At 40.3% G+C, this 16,798-nt stretch overlaps 1 protein-coding gene across 1 annotated transcript; it reads left to right on the top strand.

The window, feature by feature from the left end:
- Positions 1-1,725: 1,725 nt before the first annotated feature.
- Positions 1,726-16,748, top strand: col9a3 (collagen, type IX, alpha 3). The gene is made up of 32 exons (XM_038722137.1): positions 1,726-2,037; positions 2,985-3,053; positions 4,345-4,380; positions 4,791-4,862; positions 5,024-5,077; positions 6,947-6,982; positions 7,452-7,475; positions 7,635-7,688; positions 8,830-8,883; positions 9,092-9,133; positions 9,216-9,272; positions 9,427-9,480; positions 9,615-9,668; positions 9,780-9,833; positions 9,941-9,994; positions 10,118-10,171; positions 10,258-10,311; positions 10,392-10,445; positions 10,551-10,604; positions 10,827-10,871; positions 10,963-11,016; positions 11,177-11,230; positions 12,012-12,065; positions 12,166-12,237; positions 12,964-12,999; positions 13,146-13,190; positions 13,634-13,666; positions 14,306-14,452; positions 14,554-14,608; positions 14,697-14,879; positions 15,247-15,324; positions 15,568-16,748. The coding sequence occupies exons 1-32, from the start codon at positions 1,972-1,974 to the stop codon at positions 15,750-15,752; spliced, it is 2,037 nt and encodes a 678-aa protein (XP_038578065.1). The 5' UTR covers positions 1,726-1,971; the 3' UTR covers positions 15,753-16,748.
- Positions 16,749-16,798: the final 50 nt, after the last annotated feature.

Below are 16,798 nucleotides of genomic sequence, written 5' to 3'. Positions count from 1 at the left end.
CCATGAAAATGTACAAGCCAGGTGATTATATTGATGCATCTTTTTATAATTGCACTTAATTTTCTCTATTAATTGTTGAAGTTATTTACATAATGAAATGGTAATAACTTTAAGTACTGAATTCTTTATATATGCCCCCCCCACGACTATGTTATCTGGCTGTTGACAAAGCAAAATAAAGTTATACTATTTTTTGACGCTTTTATGAAATGAATCTGTGTGTCGCCAAATTCTGAGCCCCTTTATAGTTGATTAAATATCAGTTCTTGGGATAACACTGTGGTAGATGTCAACGTTTGCTCTTACTCCTGAGACTCTTCTTCGATTTCCCAGTGCAGCAGCATATAGTCAGAAATATGTCTTTTTCAGCAAACAGACTTAGCCTCAGTGAAGTGGCATGACTCATATCAGAGGGAAGAAAAAAGATGTTCAAGATATGGATGCAACAGAATTTGTTCAGGCCTCAGGATCGGAGTGGAGGGTGTGAGTGTATATATATATATATATATACGCACACCCCTTGGAGTATGAGCTTGCTATTTCTTATTGCATTGTCCGTCCAGCCTATATCTACCCATTCCCTGTTTAACACTTTTTGTTGACTTATTTCAGGTTTAGATCAAGAGTAGTGCTCAGATTATGCTTGTCCTCCATGACAGAGGAAGTGGATATGTGCTTTTTGAGTAATTTCTTCAACTTCATTTTCAGTGGTGGTTTAATAATGTAGCCTCTTGATTGGCAGAAAATTAATCTGCAGCTGTTAAGCACGAATAATCAAACATTCACTTGTTCAAGCAGCTAAACTGTGGAGATCTGTTTTTTTGTCTTAATCACTAGACTTTATCAGACAAAATACAGTTGAAGACATCACATTGGGCTGTGGGAAATTGTTTTTTCAATATCTTCTGACATTTTATAGACCAAACTGTTTATCCATTAATTGAAAAAATAATCTGTGGATTTATTGATAATGAAAATAATCGCTAGTTGCAGCCTATAGTCTAGGGACAGATAGGGGATCAACACTAGAATCATTATGCAGCGATACTTTTTATCTATCCCACTCTACACTGCTGCAAGAAAAGAAAGGTTTCTAACTCAGTTTTTAACATTTCATTTTGATTGAAAACCTGATTGGTTAAAGGGGAATTCTCCCAATCTTAGACATGGGGTGTACTATTCAGCCTGGTCAAACACTCATATGGTGTTTTCTGCAAATCTGGAAGCATGTTAGAAAATAACCCTGGTGATGTCATAGTGATGTCATCAAGGTTATGGTTCTAGGAGACAAATCATAAAAGAAGGTCTGTGTTACAAATTTAGGATGTCTGTGGAGTTTCTATTGAATTATTGCTGCTGAGTTGTATTATGAGAAATGAAGGATCCAGCATTTTTGGAGCTGAATACATACATAGGCTACCTCAGGATGTCATGGCCTCCCTACTTCAGTTTTGATCAACCTTTTTTGAATGTGTCTCTTAAGAGTCACCGAACTTGATGGAAGTTTAATAGCCTATACTAACTTGCTGGAGTGCCACTTTTACTTTTAACATTGTACTAATACACAGGCTACCGTTAAAGAGCCCTTAAAGAAGGCCAACTCCTTTTTTTCACCTTGCAGATTTGGAAGATTTGTGTTTCAGGTCAGTGTGTAATTGGTCAAAGCAGGAACCCCCGCATATTTCTTTTTAGCTCAGCCCACTTTCTTGGTGTCCGAAATTGTGTCCCCTCTTGCTTGCTGCCTTCCCTCACTCCTCCTGACCCCCCTCACCCCTGCGTTCGGTGCGCCAGATTGAGTTCAGCCCCTTCGGCTGGAGGCTCGGGTTTATCTGGAACCAAAGAGAAAGCCACTCAGGAGCTGTGCGCCGTGAGGTGAAGAAAGGCGCTGGGGGGGAGTTTCGAGACGAACGGGAACCGGGGATTTTACCTTTTTCCGTATAAACTCGGGTTTGTGAGGGCGAGCGGGGAGCCATGGCGATGTTCTCTGCTCTTTGGGTGCTCTTACTGTGCCAGCTTTTGACATCATCCTCAGCCCAGGTAAGAATTATCAAGTCCCGCGTACCTCCTTTCATTTTGGCGGTGTGTGTTTTGTGCTGATAGCGTTTAATGTATATTCTTGACTTACTGCAAAAAGTTAATGTAACCTACTGCTCCACCTAATGAAAATAAAGCCTATCCCTTGTGTTGATGGTGGTTATAATGATGATGACAGTCGTTCTCATTTACACCTGCTTGACGCCTGACCTGCATTTTCTCCCCCTGACCTGCATTTTCTCCCCCTACCTGATGGTTTCTCTGAGTAGTTTAATTCTCATATGCTCTTTATTCTTTTCGTACAATTATCCATGGCTGGACGTGGCTGGTATTTTGTCACTCTTGCTCTGTGGGCCTATTTTTACTCTTCCATGTCAGCCTGATTGTGTGCAGGTGGCGGTGCCTTTCGCACTATTTGGTGAAGTTGGGGGTTATGTTTTCCCAGAACCTGTGGAATGCACGGATTGGAGATCAGTGCCACAGCGCACAATGCCACCTCTGTTCATTCAGGCTCCCTGGCTGAGTCGAAACGCAGGCTCATTTGAAAAGTCAAATAAGTGTATTTTGTTTAGATGACCCGTGAATTATTGATTTATTTGTGTTTCATAGAAATCTAGTTTAGACTTCCTCTTGTGCGTAAGAGGAGCGTTAAAGCGTCTTTATGCGCGCCTGTTTACATCAGCGTCAAGTTGCAGTTGAACTGAATTTGTGTCTAACTACTAAGAATGAGACACAATTATTTAATTCAATAATCTCCTGAATATATTTTACAAGTTTTCTAATCGATACTGTTGGTACCAAAAAACCAAACCTTTGTCATCACTTTCTATTTTATATCACATCAAACAACAACCTGCACATGTTGACTGTATTTGTGGTGTGGAAAGAACAATGGATGCCTAATATCACTCAGGGAGAAATGCCTGATTTGGATGAATTTTATATTGCAGAGGCCGGGCCCCAGAGGAGCTCCTGGGCCACCAGGACCCCCAGGGCCACCGGGAAGGGATGGCACTGATGTGAGTTGACCAAACCAAAATATTTGCACCTCATTTGAATTTGGTTTTCTTTCCTTGAGTAATTATTAAGAGATCCCGCCTAGTCTTTTAAGAAAAATGGGGTGTCAAGTTCCAGATCAAGATACCAGATCAGAATAATTTATTATTTATTTACTACACTTGTGCCACAGCCTCTATAATGATAGATTGTTTAGTAACAGCTCAGTGGTTCTTCATGTTGTATATCAAAAATTGAATTCCCACTCAGTTACATTTGGTAGACAGTGTTTTCTTTGTGCGTAAATGTGGCTGAAATGTTTCTAGATGTTAGTTTTTATTACGTTGACTCCTCCCAAAGCCCCTCCTACAGTTATGAAATCATAATCCTTTTGGTCAGGTAGGCGTTTTCTGCTAAATGGAGTTTTGTGGGTGAAAAAGTAGTGAAAAACTCTCTGGTTAATAATACTTTTCTATTAAACATTTCAAAGCTTAGATTGTATTTACACAGTGAATGGCTCGTGTTCGTTATAGTTGTTCATATTAACTCGTACAGTATAATCAGTCAGCCAGATATGTCTGGATTTCCATCATTGTAGCTTTTCAATAAATGTTGCCAATACAAGAACAATCCACTGAAATTTAAGCCACCAGACTTGTTTAAGGGGTTTTGCTGGTATGCAGGATGTGATGTTTTGGAAAAATATGAGTAAAATGATGTGATGAAAGTTTATTTACTCAAGTTGTAAGAGGAAATTGGATTAAAGGGAAGCCAAGCAAAAAGAAAAACTTTTGGCAACATCTTTGATTTTTGTCAAATGTTTTTGATATATTAAAAGCAAATGTTGGAAAATATTGTATATCCATGTCTGGACATCTCAGAGAATTTTGTAGGATATTTTTGTGACTACAGGAAAGTTTAGGCACACAGAGGGTCCTTTCATACATTCCCCAACCCAGTGAGACCATCTAGAGTTTCTCACACCTCCTCCCTGCACCTTCAGCCCCCTGTACAAACCAAACCAAAAGCTTTTGTCATGTGACCAGTCAGCGTTGGGACTGTTTAATAGTGTTTGTTCTTCCCTAGACACTGCAGAAGCTAACCATCATATCCTTTATACTGAGGCAGACCAGAGACTCACTGCTTCAGTCACTTTAACAGTTCTGTTGTTGGTATTACAACCAAGTTATTGATGACAAGACTGTAATCAATGGAAGTATTTGGGCCTGTGGCAGTGCACAACAAATGAACAAAATGAATAAAATACACATTTCTGTCTGGTTATATTACATTTTTTTCTTTTCTCACTAACAGGGTAAACCTGGACCTGCTGGATTGTCAGGGAAAGCAGTAAGTATTCCAACAAGTCAAGTCAGTTTAATTTAGGGACTGTATGAGTGTACCAGTGTTATAAATGGAACTTACAAATTGCGGTACCGATGTACACATTAAAAAAAAGTAAAATTCGATACCCTGACCCTTTTCTGACCCGCTCTCTCACCCTAATAATTTTCGCTCAGTCCCTTATATAGCCAAAATCACAAATTTGTCTCAAACGCCTTTTCAGTCTGTACAGTAGCCTCTATCCTTAAACTGGATTTGGATAAGGAAAACCTCCCCAAAAATGATTTTATGAGGTTAAACAGTACATTTTTATTTTGCTAGTTTTGTTTTGGCTGCATTTCATAATGTCCAGATAAAAGCAGTAGAAGTCAATTAGTTGATTAAATCATTGATTTCCTAAATCTCTGTCTATGCAGGGTCCCAAAGGGAAAGCAGGAATACCAGGTGTACCAGGAAAACCAGGCCTGCCAGGACTTCCAGGGGTGGACGTAAGCATCCAATCAACAAACAATGCACAATTCTTAAACTAACATCAACACACTATCTTTTCCTTTGTCAAGGAATACCCAAACAGAGATTCTGCTATGTTTATAATAATAGCAGAGTATGACACAATGATGTACAACTGAATGATGTGTTTTCTCTTCAGGGTTTGACAGGTCCCGATGGTCCTTCTGGGAAGGATGGCCCCCCAGGGGAACCAGTAAGTGTGTCTCAGTCTTTTGATCTTTCTGGGATCTGCTGCATAAAGATGCACCCAGTTGAATTGTATGTTTGTCTACTTCAAATACCCCCCATTAATCAACCACTTGATGTCAGCCACTAGTGAGACACAAGAAGACATGTGTATGCAGAAACCCTGCATGCTGATTGGGTGCTGCTCTTTAGGAAGGTCTAACAGGGACACCACCCCTGTTTTCTCTGTCAGCCTGGATTTGTCAAGCCGACTCAGCCTCTTGGTTGGGAATATTTTTAATGAGGGATCAGAATCGGCTTTATTTCTGCTGCTTTCCTAATCCGGCCCGGAATGCACACTGTTTCCCACCAATCTGTAAGACTGCAGGGGATGATGATGATGACCCTGATGCTGAGAGAAACAGGTATTATCCTCAGAGAGATACAAGAGAAGACAGAATTACAACACATGTGGCATCCAACTATGTCTGCACTGCCACATCTTATGATTAAACAGGAAGACCACTTCCCAATTCAGCTAATTAGCCAACCTAATGAAGAAGCTTGAGCCAACCACTGTCCCTAATTACTCAGATTACTACACTGTCATGGATGGTTCATAGTGCTGAAGAGTCATGCAAAGGCAAACAGGATCAAACCAGTGGAGTTTGAGACAGACACACATAAGCTAGTGTGCAGCAGTATATTATCTCACTAAACCAAATAACAGTAATGGTGACTGTTCATTTTCACAACACAATACTGATTTGTTTCTAATTTTAGGCTTATTATTGTATTCATAGGTCATTTTCAGCTCCCTCGCATCTGTTTGTTTGTGATTTGTGTGTCAGAATTCCCTATTGTGTAGTTTGCAGACTGAGGAGTACCGTAAATAAGTAACATCACTGTGTTAGGCCTGTTTATTTGGAGTCAGACAACTCAAATACAGCTGTGAGGGAGGCAAACAAAGAGTTAGAAAAGTAGGAGGAGAAGTGATCATGCCAGATTAGTAAGGAAAGAAGAAGGGGCATAACAGGATACCACAATTTCATATTTTATTCATGGAACAAGTTTGAAGAAGTAATTTTTTTAGTGACAGAAATAATGGATGAAAAAAGTAAACGATTGGAAGTAAGTGAAGGAAAGCGGAAGACATCTCTCAGACCAAAATACTTGTTATTGTGTCCTCCATAGCTAACAATACTAAGTATATGAATTGTTGTGGGATTATACAGATGACCACACTAAATATTCGATGATTGATTTTGAGAAAAATGTATGGTCATTTTAATTGATTGCAATAATTGCCATGATCCAGACATTTTCTCCTCTCAGTAACTTTAATGAACAGTCTTGTGACCTACAGCAGAACTACATGTCAGCATCCTTTTCTTTTTTAAATACTATTTGCCTGTATTAATCATGAACAGTAAAAACAGGAAACAATGACAACACCTTTTTTGAAGGTATTAATAGAATATAAAATTAAGTCATATATAGCAACAACACTCCTTGTCCCTCATTGTGGCTAGCTGGGATGCGACTAGCACCACACACATATACATTCATACTCAGTAACCAACACTACAATAAAGAAAAAGAGCTGTTGAATAGCAACCCCCACTAGTGGGCTAAAAACATGCAGAACAAAGTTTACTTTAAACTTGTAAACACTACTGTACAGTAAACACTGGTACTGTGTACTCTCTACAAAATTAAAAGAGATAGAGCTGCTCATTAATGTGCATTTGTTTAATTAACAAGCCCAAATTAAGAAAAAGTGAAAAATAAAACATTTCTATTAGGTTCACACATGCATAACAATTTAGATTTGTTTTGCACTGTTTATGATTATGTCCTAAAGTTTGATTGTGGCATTTTCCCTTGATCTCCACAGGGTGATCCTGGACCTGCTGGGCCACCTGGATCTCCTGTAAGTACCTCCACATACTAATGTAACACCTAAGAAACATCACAAAGTGCACCCTGACAACTGTTACACTGACCATATTAGCCTAAAAGACTTCCCTTTCATTTTGTTTTACCGTATATACCGTCTTATACCTGATCCGATCATTGGACCAAAGGCAGTTTCTCCTTTTCATCGGATAATTTTACACTAAGAGAATCAAGTTCTGTAATTCTGCTGGAAAGTCAGGGCTGTAACTCAGCTTTGGAAAGCGGCAGTGTCACACATTGTCCCAGGAATACTCGGATTATAGTTTTCTCTGATCCAACTGGATAGCGAAAGTGCATATCCACCACACAGCAACAACCTGGGATATAACTTTCAAAGCGGATTTGATGCAGTAATACATCACGTGGTGGATTTGATGTTGTGGGTAAATCTAATCATCCCCTCAGTGTTTGTGACTTAATTTGCCTTCCTGTTTCTTCCGTAGGGCAGAGGGAGACCAGGAGCTCCAGTGAGTACACAACACTGTCTTTTTATCATTTTTCCATGCGTGTTTGCATCCTGGGAGAGTATGCTTGCGCATTTTACACATTGTTGTAGCCCTGAATGAGTGCTACATCTACTCACGTATTCTGATGTCTTGCTCACACCCGTTGTCTTTTGTTTCCAGGGACTACCTGGAACCAATGGGTTGCCAGGCGGAGTCGGACCCCAGGGTCCAGCGGTGAGTATTTGTCTGATCTCCCTAATTACATTTTCTGTCATCCTCATCGAGAAGTACCATCCACTGATTCAAAATGAGACAGTCAAATCATTCTTGTTATCTATTCTATTTTATTCTATGCTTGATTCAGTACCTAATTGGAAAGAAAAGTGTCAGTTTACCATCCAGTTAATTATTATTTATTTGGCTAAAAAGCCTCTGCAGCAGAAACAGTGACACTGATTCTGATTGAGATCCAGCAGGGTTTTTTTTAACTCACAGCTCTGCTAAAATCAACCAGTACAACATTGACCTAAATCCCTATATAATGTAGCAGGAGCAGGATAAGAATAACTACTGGAGAGGAAGGGCACTTTAGTATGTGGACTGGCCTAGTCTTTCTACTGGGTCACACTTTATTTGGATTATCAGATGCTCATAAGTATTGTTAGCAGCTGTGTGAAGATATTTATTGTCTTGGTCAGGATTCATTTTAAGGTTGGGGTTAGTGTTAAAAATACAGTTGGGGTCAGTATAAGGATTTTATGTCAGGGTTACCATCGTCTACAGAGATGCAGCGAGGGGTCAAATGAAGTACATCTACTTTTTACCACCTTTGAGTAGTTAAAGATCCCCTCCACAGATGATTTAAGACAAAGAAAAAATCTTTAGAATTTCATCTACTCCTTCTCCCTCATTGAGGAATCCACAATCTATCAATTTATGTTTTTCGAGTCAAAAGTTCACTAACAAGATGTCTCCTACTTTACTGAAACTCACGTGTAAGTTGCATAAGGGATGACGATTGGCTTCTAAACTAGTTGTGATGTCACTAAATCATGCTTTTTGGTCCTAGACTCAGATTTAAGGGGAGCACAGAGAAACATTCCCCCTTCAGCAGATTCATTTGAAAAACAGCCATCAATACATTGTTCTGCACAATGAAGTTAAAACATCCAAGAGAAGTGACAATAAACAAATCGATTTTGTTTTTTTAACCAAGGACCACAAAGAAAATCACAATTGATTGCTGTAACTGTGATCAGATGTTTAGTAGACTGGCTTTAACTTTGATATAATCAAGAAACAAAATCTCATCACTCATATTAAACTGAGATGCAAAAGATGCTGCTAATCTCTGTGCTATCTATTCATTTCTCAGGGTGCTGAGGGTCTTCCAGGACTTCCTGGACCTCCTGGCCCTGATGGACCACCAGTAAGTATCATTATATACTTGCTAATTTGTGCTGCTGGTACATTATAGTCATATGTTATATTTTCCCCTACCACCCAGTTTATCTGAATGAATGTGAAATTCACACATGCCCCTTACCAACTGTGAGGAAGGAAACGCACTGAACCAGGAGAGCATTAACATTATCTCTAATAAAACATCTCTGTGGTGTAATTTCTCCTTCTGTCAGGGTCTTCCTGGTACTCTTCATGATCTCAGCGGTGACCTTCTGGTAAGTTCTCGATCACACACCTGTGAGAGCAGCGTGACGACAGTAAACTCAGTCCTCATTGTTTTGTCCCTGTCATCTGCAGTGTCCTGCAATCTGTCCCCCTGGTCCCTCTGGTCCTCCTGGGATGCCAGGATTCAAGGTGAATATAGTTTCTGTCACAGCTCCTTTTTTTAAATTGGTTTGAATGATATGCTGATCAGTATGTCCCCTGGGAATCTGATCATGTCACCCCGCGACCTCACAATACATTTCCTCATGTCTGTATTGAATTCTGTGTATTTTTGCTCACGTAGGGTCACACGGGGCATAAAGGAGACAAGGGAGAGCCTGGAAAAGATGGAGAGAAGGTGAGTTTATGGTGTGACATAAATATTTCGGCTGCTGTCAGTGGTATAATGTGACTAATGAAGTTACATAAGAATAGAATGAACATATAATGAGTTTGAATTGGTGTTTTGTTGCCGTCCTGTTCTGCCTCTAGGGTGATGCTGGTCCACCTGGCCCACCAGGTATTCCTGGGACTGTTGGTCTGCAGGTGAGTTACATAGAGATTATTCAGAACTTTTGTTTTTATGTAATTATTAAACATCCTGAATGGTTTTTGAAGTTTTAAAGTGCCTTGACAATGCTCTAATGCTGATTTCAGGGCCCACGGGGTCTCAGAGGTTTACAAGGCCCAATGGGAGCTGTAGGAGACAGAGTAAGCAACTTTTAGAACATGATCACTCCTTCCTTAATGAGCATCTTTTGACATTTAAATGTGCGTACTTACACTTTGTTTCCTTTGACCTCATGCTCTTTGTCTAGGGCTTGCCTGGTTTCAGAGGCAAACCTGGCATCGCCGGCATCATTGGAAAGACAGTGAGTCTCTCTTTGTTTGAAACACACTTGAAATAAAATTAGAGTTTGGTAGTAGTTCACAGCCAGAATAGACAGCTGGTCCCATCAATGAATAGCTGTGTGTGTTTCATCTGATGTCTCCAGGGTGACAGCGGAGAAAAAGGACCACAGGGATTCAAAGGACCCAAAGGAGAAATTGTAACTAAAAGACTTTGATTTGTGACTATTAGTTTCACAAGTACATACAAGATGTATAAATGACACCCGGATGTGTCTTTCAACAGGGTAAAATTGGGCCCAAAGGAGGTCCTGGGGGAGCAGGACCCAAAGGGGAGCCTGTAAGTGCAAATATTTAAAAGAAATTTTCATAAACATCACCTCTCAGAACCATGTGAATCATATGTGATGTCTTCTGCAGGGTATTCCTGGCAGAGACGGCAAAGATGGTACACCAGGATTAGATGGCGAGAAGGTAAGCTGCACCTTCCCTTTCTGCATGCTCTGGGCTTAAATTAGCCGTGAGTTCACAGCCTGAGTGAAGCTTATGTCACAGTCACAGTGTTGTCTGTGTTGATAGGGCGATGCTGGACGCCATGGGGTAGTCGGAGAGAAAGGACCAAACGGCCTTCCTGTAAGTATTTTGAATTAGACTTCCTGTCTAAGAGAGAGCAGCGTTTCCACTCTCAGCACCCTTCAGCACATTCATTTTCTCAAAATCAGTCCTAAGCATGTCTTGTGATCAGTAAAAAATGGTGTGTTAAACTCCTGAAAAAGGAAAGCTCAGTTGGTATACTGATGAAAATGTTAAGAAGATCACACACAGTGTCGTCACTGTAGGTATTTTGTGTCACAGGGTCTACAAGGAAAGGCTGGTGCAAAGGGGTCTAAAGGAGAAGTTGTGAGTATTACAACAAAATAGAAACATATGGTAACCTTAAAGATTAGGACCATGGAGGACAACTTTTATCTTGTCCCTTCTTCTACACCAGGGTGATCCTGGGAAGGCCGGGGAGACGGGGCCTTCTGGAGAGCCAGGTATTCCTGTATGTATCTGATGGGCTTTTTTTTGGAGGGGGAGGGGGTATTACTGGGTCACAGCCTCACTGACATGTCACTTAACCCCACATGGAACCTTAAACAATGTTGCATCTGGACGCAAAACTTTCCTGACTTGTCCACACCATCTTTCGTCTCCTCCCTCAGGGTGACATTGGCATTCCCGGAGAAAGGGGGATAGCAGGACCCAGAGGAGTGGCTGTAAGTTTACACTAAAACCAAGGCAACATGTGCATTTATCTCTATCAAATTGCTGCACTGCTGCTTGTACAGCTATAAAAGCTTCAAAAGCATCTATTACAGGACATTCAAAAATAATCTTCACCCAATTTTGAAGATAAATTATTAGACTTTCTGCTGCACAGATGGTAATCTGTTGAATTTATCCAGTTTACTGAATTTAGACTCACTTTCCAGCACTTTAAAGTATACTGTTCTAATAACCAGGGTGAGTAGTTGAATGCACAATGACATGAAAAAGAAATTAAGAATTAATGTACCCATGTTAAAAGACAGTACATAGCAGCATACAGAATAAATTTGCTCCTGAAATAGCAGGATAATAAACGACTGTTCGTTAAAGTCAATGATATTCTGCTACAAAAGTACTAAGAGTATTGCAACTGATTCAGTGGCTTGTTAAGGTGGAGTTTGTTAGTAATGCAGGGCCGGTGGGGAGAGAAGGTATTCATAAAGGAGGAATTCATAAACAGAGAGGTCTTTCTTTTTTACATCAGAGCCTGCAGCAAGTAAAATAAAAAAAAGCATAAAACAGCATAGGTTATAGGAATTAACAAACTTCTCTCACACACTGTGCCGCCTAATAAATCACACCTCACACAACCAGCATGTCCATTTATTTTTTGTTCACATTCTCTGAAATTTTAGCAAGAAAAAAAACATCTTTATCAAGAGGGACCATTTACCCAGTTTGTTTTACTACTTCCCAGTGAGATTACATGACAGTGTCTGTTTCCAACAGGGAGGTATTGGACCAGCGGGCAATGCTGGGCCTCAGGGAGTGAAAGGCTTCCAGGTCAGTTGCATGACATCACATCATCAAGATCATGTTGTTGTTTTTTTTTGTTTTGTTTTTTACGAGTTAACTCACTAGCTGTCTGTGCCATGTACTGCAGGGGTTAAAAGGAGCCTTGGGGGATCCAGGTCTTCCAGGTCCAACAGGAATCCGTGGAGAGTTTGGTGACAGAGTGAGTTTGACATATGTGACAATATTGAAAGTGTCCCAGGGCATCAAGTGTGATCCCTGATCCAGTATAGGGCTGGTGAACGGTATTATAATAATGAAAATATATTCTCTACTATTGATTAATCTACCAGTTGTTTTCTCAATTCATCGATAAATCATTTGGTCTATAAAACGCCAACCATTGCAACACAAATCTATTCAGTTTACTATCAGACTTAACTCTGAAAACAAGAAAATGTTCAGATTTGAGAAGCTGGAACCAGACAATTTTTGCATTTAAATTTAAAAAACTATCAAAATAGTAATTGTCAACAAAAACAGGTAAAAGCCCCCCAAACTCAAAGAATCTTCATTCAGGGCCAAAGTAAAAGAATAAAACTTTAAGAAATGTAGCATATCTCCAGATAAACTTAGACAGAGCAGAGATATGTAACTATCCAGCTTCACTCATGGGAGGGTACGTATGTCAACACCCAGGTCATCCCACCTCAGTCTTAGTGGTATAAACTCGAACTGCAGCCAGGAGAGATCTCAAACACAAAAAGGCCTCCTGTTCAGAATCTGAGGCCAGAACAAAGCCCGTCTTTATACCTCTCCGGGTTCCCCTCATCCAGCCCACCTCACTTCCCTTCATCCCCCCTTCCTTCTGCCACAGCTGGCCTTCCACAAAATGTCTGTACATTGCTCTCATTTATTTCCCTCTCTCTCTCCCTTTTTAAACCTATAGGGTCCAGTTGGAGCTTCTGGGGCTAAAGGAGACATGGTAAATATTTCCAATTCAAAGTTCACACTGGTCAAACTTAAATATGACCTCTACTGACCTCCAACTAAGTTATGTTATGATGTTGAAACTGTTTTTATCAGCCCAAGAAAAAGCCCAATAATTCAGATCTTATGTTGTCTCTCTAGGGTGTAGCAGGAAGTGATGGTTTACCAGGAGAGAATGGAGAACCTGTAAGTATTTTCTTAATTTTCAGTCCAAACACTGGCAGTATTAGTGACTCAGGGACTCCTATCTCTGTTAGCTGTAATTAGTCATACAACTGATTCAGAACTCTGCTGCCCGATTGCTAACTAGGACCATATGGAAAAGATGTAACACTTGAATCTTGACTTGGTCACCTCATTTTATAGATGTTAAAATTATTCTTAACTACTGGTAATTATAATGTGACTTCTGGTGAAGCAGCTTTTAGTTTTTACGTTCCGAGTTATCGGAAGAGTTTGAACTAGGATAATTCATAGTTGAATGTATTGTATTTATGTTCTAAAATGTTTTATTGCCCCCACGACCCTGTACACAGGATAAGCGGTTGACGATGGATGGACGTTTTATTGCATCTTTTTTAAAAATAGTTTTCACTTATGTTTAACTAAACATACGTTCTTATTTTCAGGGTCCTTTTGGCCCAGTTGGACAAAAAGGAGAGGTGAGCTACATCAGTGTTTTCATTTACATTATGTTCCTTGTGTCCTCTGACAGTGTTTCATGCCTCTTCATGGACCCCGCCACATACAGTAGATGTCCATCTATTAGCACAGAACATAGTTAGATCAGATGTTGTGTGTGGGTGTAATTAGCAGCACAAGTTTCTTCCAAACTCCCTCACTAAACATTAAAAACTGGTGCCAAGCTCTGAGCTGTTGCCCACTTGTCAGACTCACAGCACATGATTCTGCTTCACATTCCAGATTTAATAGGATTAATTAGAGATAGGTATTGCTGCTTTCGCTTTATTGGCCTGTTCACTGCTATCGCCACAAGGGAGAGACAAGTCACATTAAGCTGCAGCACAATTTATGTAACTAGAGATACAGTACTGATGAGCCTCACTCTCATAGTCTCATTTACTGTTTGCTGTGCTTGTCGGCGTAATTATCAAGCAGCAACACGCCATATGAATACGCCCCCACATTGTCTCAGTAGACCCAGTTTACTCCTTGGTTGGTGTTTAGTCAGCGATCCAATCAGGGGCTTATGGATGTATTTAGCTACAGTTTGGAAGAAATTGATTTCTTCATTTTTGCTAAATACAATGAGTCATTTAATGGATAATTCTTGTTTGTAGCCGGGGAAGCAGGGTGAACTGGGACCTAAGGGCGTGACAGGTCCACAAGGAGAGCTTGGGGCAAGAGGGCCCCCAGGAAAACAAGGACCAATGGGCTTCCAAGGGGAGCAGGGTCAGCCTGGAATTGCAGGAAAGACAGGTGTACCTGTGAGTGTTTTAATTTTTAATAAGCACACACATTGGTGTTTTACAATAAACTGCGTGAATGAGCTTACACTTTACAAATGCCTTATTTACTTGTGTTTCAGGGTAAACTGACAAGCGAGCAGCACATCAGAGAGTTGTGTGGCTCAATGATCGATGGTGAGAAATCTTAATTAATCTTTGTCTGTAGTTCACTATAAAAGGTAAGCAGGGGGATTAAACCGCTGGGGTTTTCTATCACGCGCAGATCAGATTGCACAGCTGGCCGCTAACCTTCGAAGACCCCTGGCCCCTGGAATGGTGGGCCGCCCTGGCCCTGCTGGTCCTCCAGGAAAGCCAGGAGTAGCTGGCTCTATTGGGCATCCAGGTTCCCGTGGACCACCAGGGTACAGAGGCCTGGCAGGAGAACTTGGAGACCCAGGTCCCAGAGGTATAAAAAATTAAATCAGTTCAGTGGTTCCCAACCTAGGGACCAGGCCCCCTCCTCCAAAGGATCACAAGATAAATCTGAGGGGTTGTGAGATGTGAGAATTACGCTAGGAAAAGATATAATTTGATAATTTGCTATAATCTTCTAATCTGTTTTTTGACAATTTCATGCGTTTGGGCTTTGAACAGTTATTTCAATGAAACCATGCAAGATGTTTGAGTCACTCTCAACTGCTAACAATGCAGAGACATCTGAAACATAGTAAGGGGCCCCGACTTGACATAAATGTTTTGTAAGGAGTCACAAGCCAACAATGTTGGGAGCTACTTACTGTCCACAATTGATTAAAATGTTGTTTTCACAACAGGTGATGTTGGTGAGCCTGGTGATAAGGGATCGATTGGCAAAGCCATTGATGGGCCCACTGGAGACCAAGGACACCAAGGTATGAGGCTTCATGAAGTACACTCTAATTAAAGCTTGAGCTGAACGTTGTTCTCCACCAATTTCTAAAGTGTGTTGAAATCTTGTTTGAGAAAGACTTCTGTGACTGTGGCATCATTTGAACTATTTGCATTAACTACTGTTAAGGTATAATATTTGATGCAAAATTGTTAGATTAATTACAAAATAGTTAAAAGAACAGCAGTATTTTGTCTTTGGCTCATTCCCTGTATGCTGTCCACAGGTCTTCCAGGAGTACCTGGTATTGTCAAAGATGGGCGTGATGGATCTCCAGGTGATCCAGGTGAGCCTGGAGAGCCAGGCAGGGTAGGTAGGACTGGGCACCAGGGAACTCCTGGAATCTGTGATACATCAGCCTGCCAGGGAGCATCAGTCGCTGGAAAATCCTCCAACCCCAAAAACCATTAAACATGACTTCCTGCAACCTGAAGCCATCCGCCCCAAGGAGGAAGGAGGAAGGGTGATAAGTGAGGGAAGGAAGGAACGAAAGAGTTATCACAAAAATGTCCTCTTTATTTATATACTTGTATCACAAGATGGGAAGAGTAACATCAACAGGTGTGATATTTTGAGAGGAATAGAGGAACATCCCAGGATTGACATGAATCCCAGAGCAACTGAGAGACAAAAACATTGAGATGACATCCAGAAATACAGTGGAGAAAGGCACGGAAGAGTCCGAGAGAACAACTGCATTGCTCCAAATACTACAGTATCACATAAAAAGACTTGACTTACAAACAACTGGAAAATGAATGATGAGTCCTTTGTGTATAAAAACTTTGTACATGTTGTTTCCATGCCCCCATTACCTTGGTTACCATCCTTCTGGCAGATGACACTCTAAAAACAGTGACTGTCCCTGAAGTGAATGTGCATGTATCATGGCCCATTAATGTAAATCACAGGTGTTACCTCAACATACAAGCTTACAGTGTAAAATATGGAAATAGGTGGCATAGGCAAAAAGCCTCTGTCAAGGAGCTGTGTATGTATTGTAAAAGGAATAAAAAACACAAATACCCAGATGTCCAGAAATTGTGTAGATTAATGCAAAAAAAAAAAATTCACTTTTTGATAGTCTTTTTTTTTACTGTTTTTTTTTAAACTACATGTGAAGTTGATTCTCTAGATTTGAGAATCAAAAACAAAATAAAACTTGTGGATGCATAAATCAGTCATTGTAAAATCAATTTAAGAATCTTAGGAGCAAAGTATTTTTTTCCTTCTTTTTTTGTTTACATCTAAAATGATCACATCCACTATGTACTACCGGTGCTGTAACTATTAAATATACATGACCTTAAATACTATTTATTATTTGTGGGTAACTGTTGTATGTACAGTAAGATGCTACAGCGACATGTTGTAAGAAAGAACAAATAAAGCCACTTTTCAGTAAAACATTACTCTTCTCTACATATCAAATGAACAGTCTGTACTTCAGAGTAATG

Source organism: Micropterus salmoides, unplaced genomic scaffold (assembly GCF_014851395.1).
Source record: "Micropterus salmoides isolate LMB-PRFRI ecotype aquatic unplaced genomic scaffold, ASM1485139v1 Ms_hic_scaffold_16, whole genome shotgun sequence".
Lineage (NCBI taxonomy): Eukaryota > Metazoa > Chordata > Actinopteri > Centrarchiformes > Centrarchidae > Micropterus > Micropterus salmoides.
The sequence above is the reverse complement of the archived record's forward strand: the minus strand, read 5'-3'. Positions and strand labels throughout refer to the sequence as shown.